Source organism: Notothenia rossii (genome assembly GCF_949606895.1).
Source record: "Notothenia rossii genome assembly, chromosome: 1".
NCBI classification, from domain to species: Eukaryota; Metazoa; Chordata; class Actinopteri; order Perciformes; family Nototheniidae; genus Notothenia; species Notothenia rossii.
The window spans coordinates 52,780,450-52,786,157 of record NC_136912.1 but is presented as its reverse complement, the minus strand read 5'-3'; the positions used below and the strand labels follow the sequence as shown (position 1 = coordinate 52,786,157).

General features: G+C 38.3%; 1 protein-coding gene across 1 annotated transcript; it reads right to left on the bottom strand.

Annotated features, from left to right (window-relative positions):
* Positions 1-447: 447 nt before the first annotated feature.
* On the bottom strand, positions 448-3,183 carry LOC307024792 (uncharacterized protein). Its single transcript, XM_079659194.1, has 3 exons — positions 3,126-3,183; positions 2,877-2,995; positions 448-2,528 (listed from the first exon to the last, which is right to left on the bottom strand). Exons 1-3 carry the CDS (start codon positions 3,167-3,169, stop codon positions 1,624-1,626), a joined length of 1,068 nt encoding a protein of 355 aa, XP_079515320.1. The 5' UTR covers positions 3,170-3,183; the 3' UTR covers positions 448-1,623.
* Positions 3,184-5,708: the final 2,525 nt, after the last annotated feature.

Here is a 5,708-nt window from a genome sequence, read left to right as displayed (position 1 = left end):
AATGTATTGTATTGTGATAGGAGACCAGATATGGTGTTAGATGTCGGTTATGGATTGTCTTTCCCTGGTTGTTAAAGTTGCATTACAGTTGAAACAATGAATTCATCATCAGCCTTTTCTTTACATTTGATGTTGTTATTGACAGCTGTGTCTAGATGCACTTCAGTGCAACAAGATATTTTAAGTTTTATTCTGTAATGCTATATATGTATCCATAGAGATAATTTGCGACCTAAAATTATTATTTACTGTTTACAACATACAGAACCAGTTTGATTCTAATATATTGTACATACTCCTACTTTTTATGTTGTTAATGTTTAGTGGCACTTTAATGGCACCTGAATGGAATGAAACTCTGTTAGTAACAACATTACAAATAAATGTGATACTGCACTCTGAATTGTTGAGATAATCTGGGGGGGAAAGGACCATCAGACACACCAGTGGCAGCCAATGTGGGGAGGTTTATTAAAATGCATTAAGTGTTAAGTACAGTAGGCCTATTTACATGTTTTACAAATGTAAAATCACTTTATAAGTCATACATGGTTATGTGTAACTAATTTGGGAACAACACTCTTACAGAGGTTTGTGAGGGCACCACATACAATAACAACATCATCTAGTATGTCAACCTTCGACAAAGGAATAACTGTTTGTAAAATCTTAAAGTTTTTCCACCGACCAATAACTCGCTCTACTAGGGGTTTCACAACTACCAATATTTACGAGTCGACACGTTTTTCAAAATAGTAGTTGACTAGTCGACTAGTCGTTACGTCATAATAAAGACACACAAAGAGAGGTTTACAACTGTATTTTCTATTGGAACTCATACAGTAACATTAAACACTGCATTTTAATTTGTGTTACATGGCTGAGTAAATAACAAACACTGGACTCACCAAAATTGACAGCAAAAAACTCTTGTTTACATAAATGCCACGTAAATCCAGTGCGCAACAGCGCATTGCGCAACACTTTATTCGCTGTCCTCCACGATAACGTCCACCTTTCCATATTTTTGGTTTGAACACCAACGCATCGACATGTGAGGGAAGGAGGCTTGACCGCTTTTGGGTGACAGTGTTGCCTGCCAGGGAAAAAACCCTCTCACTCGGGGTGCTTGTGGCTGGAATAGCCAGGTAGCTCCTCGAAAGCGGGGGAAGCGGTGCACGTTTTCTGCCCACCACTCCAGTGGATTATCCATTGTGGGGATATGCGGTGTCCGCTGGCAGTAATCCCGTAGCTCATCATCCGCATCACTGTTGACCCGTGTTTTCTTGTTGTTCGTTTGCCTCTGTTCAGTGCTGACGCCGGTCCGTTGCTCACTGGTGCTAGCATTACTGCTAGTGCTAGCTGTCGGCAGCGGTTGCTTCATCTTCAGATGGTTGCGCATAGCAGATGCATTTGTATTGTACTTCAGTACAGCTGTACACAACTGACACTTCACTGTGGAGTTGGTTACATCTTCGTTGAAGTACTGCCATACATAAGAATGTCGGACGTGTTTTGTAACATTTTGCAGCACCTCGTTTACCTCAATTTTTTTCACGACTAGTCGACTAGGGCCTACAGCGCCGACTAGTGGTAAAGGTAGTCGACTAGTCGACTAGTCGATTAGTTGGTGAAACCCCTACGCTCTACATGGATCCTCACACGAGAAAGTTGTCTAGATGTGTCCACTTCCTGTGCAGAAAGCTGCTTCTTTCCTTTTGTGAAATGAGGGATACGAAGGGTTGCACCATAGGCCGCAAGCTCATCTCTGATGAGAAATCCTCTGTCTGCTAAAACCTCATCCCTAGGCTCCAAAAGTTTGAGGAAACTTGACTCCTTAGTGATCTGCTTGTCTGAAACCCGTCCACCCCACCCAGGAGACAGAAAGGAAATTGCACCAGCTGGAGTGATGCCGATCAAATATTTAATGGTGTTGTTGTTTTTATAGTTTGACCATGTCTGGGCCCTGGAAGTCAGATTACTTGGTCTAGCTATAAACATTTCTGTGCAATCTATTATGCACCGGCATCTTCTAAAGTTGCGCTTGAATATTTTTGGCATATCTTTAAGTACTGCACCCTTACTTGGCCATTTAATGAGTGGCTTGAGGACCAAGGCCATAGCAGGGACCCAGCTCCGCAAAATATTTGATAAGGTGGTTTTTGATACCTGAAATCTATAAGCCAAGTCAGTATTACATAGGCCCAACCTTAATTTCATCAATATAATCAATAGGTGGTCCTCTACTGTAAGTTTGTTGTGAATTCTTTCTACGCTGCCCATCATTTTTGTAATCAGCCACTCAAAGACCACAGAGGTCAGTCCTGTGAGAAAAATGAATTGTCCAATGTTGCACTTAACAGTGGTGTAGGAGAATGTAGATTTTTGCAGCTCCTCTTTCAGCTTTACATTTTCTGCTCGTAGTGTGTCAAACTCCTGTCGCAGGTTGACATATTCCTCCTGAAGTTGACTGTATCTCAGGTTCAGATCATCGTACTCTCTCTTTGGAACTGGGATATCCTCTTCAGCTTTAATATAGAAAAGTGAAAAATTAGCATGTGCTGCAACCAATGCAAACAAGTTCACAATTCACACATTTTCTCACACATTTTTACCAATGAATTTTCAAAACTTTTCCATGACAGAAGAGAAGATACATTATCGATCCCAGGGGGAGATTTTTCCTCTGCATTTGACCCATCCAGGGGCCAGTGTGAACGTCACACACAGACATACATAGCAGTTGGAGCAGTGGGCCTGGCAGGAGCACACACACACTAGGAGCACACTGACTCTTTCAGTGAGGGTGGGAACCCTGACAATCAATCAGTTAATTGTAAGATGATATATTCATATATTCATAAATATATTCATACCAGGACAATGATCCATGCTGCATCCTTGTTCTGGATCCATGCTGCATTCTTGTTCTGGAGTTTCAGAAGTAACACGTTGATTTGCTGCAGTGTCAGCTCTCCTCCTTTTCCTATGGTACCTACAGTAACAGCAGAAATGCATAGTTAGACTAATCCATATCTCAAAACAGCAGCTGTAGGCACCAAAGCTTATGCAAGAGAGGAAAACAAAACAAAAAACGACTGAGAGGATGTCAACTCTAATCTTACCTGTCCATCTTTGAATTTGGGTTCTGGCTTTGTTTTGTGTACATGAACACAGATAGCACAAAATCAGGACTACTAGAGTCCAATGATGCCTCGCCTTCAAAAATAAAACACAAACACGTTTGTTTAGCCTAGCAAGCTACTAGGCAAATCTAACGTCAGCTTATCAAACTTAAGCTGCATTTGATTATTATTCTACATCATACAGACAATCACTAATGTAAACCAGGCTCTCCCGTAAAATCAAAGAGTAGGCTAGATAACCTCATTACCTGATATAAAGTGGGCGCTGCAGACGCGAGAATTTTTGATTATTTCCTCATTCCAGTCCACACGTTTAATCGCCTGCAGCCACAGACGCCGCCGGTTGCTCTGAAATGGTCGTGGTCGTCTCGGAATCCTATAAAACTTTAGTCCGCCGGTGGAAAAGCGATTCGTACAACCGTATACGCAACAACCAGACATGTTGATGCTGGGTACAGTTTGTAAATGCTTGCTAAACAGTTGCTACCTCGTCTTTGTCATTCAGAACTGCTTGAAAACAACACCACTTCCGTTGCCCACATGCGCGCGCAACTTTTTGATGACGTCGGCTGTAAAAGGGTCTATATATAACATGACATATATGTCATGTTCTTATATGCTGTATGTGACGGGACTACAGATGGAAATTAGCTCAAAGCTAAAATCCGGCTCATTTACACTTGTAAGCATTATTTTTGTTTTAAAGTGTTCATCAATGTGCACTACGGTGAAGAAAATTAAACATTAAAATATGTTATCGATGTCCCCATTCCCAGTTTATTTGGGAATAATTGTGATGTTTACTATGTTTTGGTAGCTCTTAATAAAACAGAATTTTTATGTATGACAACTTTACAACTGGTAGAAAGTTAAGTACTTTTTCTGAACAGATTTTCTTTAAGACTGTGACTCTTAACACACCATCCCCCCGAGAGCCAGACATACTCATCCCCTTTTCAAAGCCCCCCTGCAGCAGCTCAGGTGTGAAACCCCCATACAGAATGTCAGTCACTGTGTAAAACCTTTATTTTCTTAAAAGACTGTGACTCTAAAAGGCAAGTTTGTGATTTTAACACTGTTTCGATGAAACAATGCAGTCTTGATAACTTGACTTGACTAACATTACTTTTTTAAATATATGTTTTTTAGATGTTTTACTTTGATTTATTTCATGTTATTTTAACATTTTTGAAAATAAAATACTTTTGAATACATTTTCTTTAAAAGGCACTTTTTGATTTTAACGCTATTTCAATGGAGCAATCCAGTTTTGTTGACATCAATGCTTTATTCTCTTTTCTTGTGTTACTAAGATACTTTTAGTTACACTTTAATGGATGCAAAACTTTATAACCTGGTAAAATATTCCTTAATTTGTAAGAAATTTGGTTTCTTTCTGTTTCTCTAAAAGGCAAGTTTGTGATTTTAATTTTAATTTGATTATAATGTTTTTGTCTTTCTCTCCTTTTTCCATTTTATTTTTGAAAAACTACATAGTGATTTTTAGCAAAATACAACATGCAACTAATACAATATACAATATTACGACTTTTTGCGATATTTTCAACACAATATACTTGTACCTTTTTTTTGTGGTTGTAGGGCTTCAAGATACTTTGCATGTCATGCATAAACACGGTGTCATCTTTTCTTGAAACTCACGTGCTTTATCCAGTTCTATCTGTCTTTAAGATGTGACATCGCGCTCTGACTATTTCCGTAAAATCGTGACAAACTATTACTTATTCTTAAATTTGACCTCTTGCTGCTTGGTTGAAAATGATAGATGAAAAATAACTTTAAAAAAGAAGAGTCAAACAGCGAGGGACATTATACTGGTGAAAAAACTCTCTTTATTTTGTTTTTGTCTTTGTCTTTCTCTCCTTTTTCCATTATATTTTTGAAAAACTACATAGTTGTCTTTAGCAAAATACAACATGAAACTAATACATTATATAATATTACGACTGTTTGCGATATTTTCAAAACAATATACTTGTACCTTTTTTTTTGTGGTTGTGGATTTTTTCTTTTTCGATACATTGACTTTTTATTTAAAGTAAAATAAAAATGGGGAACTACTATGCAAAACGCTCGGTATATATTGATCAGAATGTAGTCAGTACCCTTTTAATAAGTGTGGTGATGAGAACGATTGAAAACAGAGTGAATAGTGACCCCCCGTGTAAACAGAATGGCTGAAGTTTGTAAACTAGAAGACATTTTGGATATCGTTCGTTCTGGCAGTACTATTCCTGGTCATTGGGAAACGATTGTAAACGAAACATTTAAAGTGGCCCTGGAATCTTCATTTTCCGAAACATTCTGTAACATTACCGAAGAAATGAAACAAACATCAAAGTGTATCATGTGCTCTCATTGTATGCTCTGTTTGTAGATGTAATGCATCTTTGTGTCAAAAACAGCATACACATGAATATTTTGACTGAAGTGAAAAAACTCCATCATGATATTTCCAGTAATAGGGGGAATTCTAAGCTGGAGACGGTCCTGGGGATGTTACAATCAGTATAACTATTCATTTTGTGTGTGAAAAAATTA

Coding starts and splice junctions, on each gene's coding strand:
- LOC307024792 (XM_079659194.1), bottom strand. CDS start 3,169: ATGTACACAAAACAAAGCCAGAACCCAAATTCAAAGATGGACAG. Junction 2,996..3,125: donor CCAAATTCAAAGATGGACAG/GTAAGATTAGAG, acceptor CTGTTACTGTAG/GTACCATAGGAAAAGGAGGA. Junction 2,529..2,876: donor CAGCATGGATCATTGTCCTG/GTATGAATATAT, acceptor TCTATATTAAAG/CTGAAGAGGATATCCCAGTT.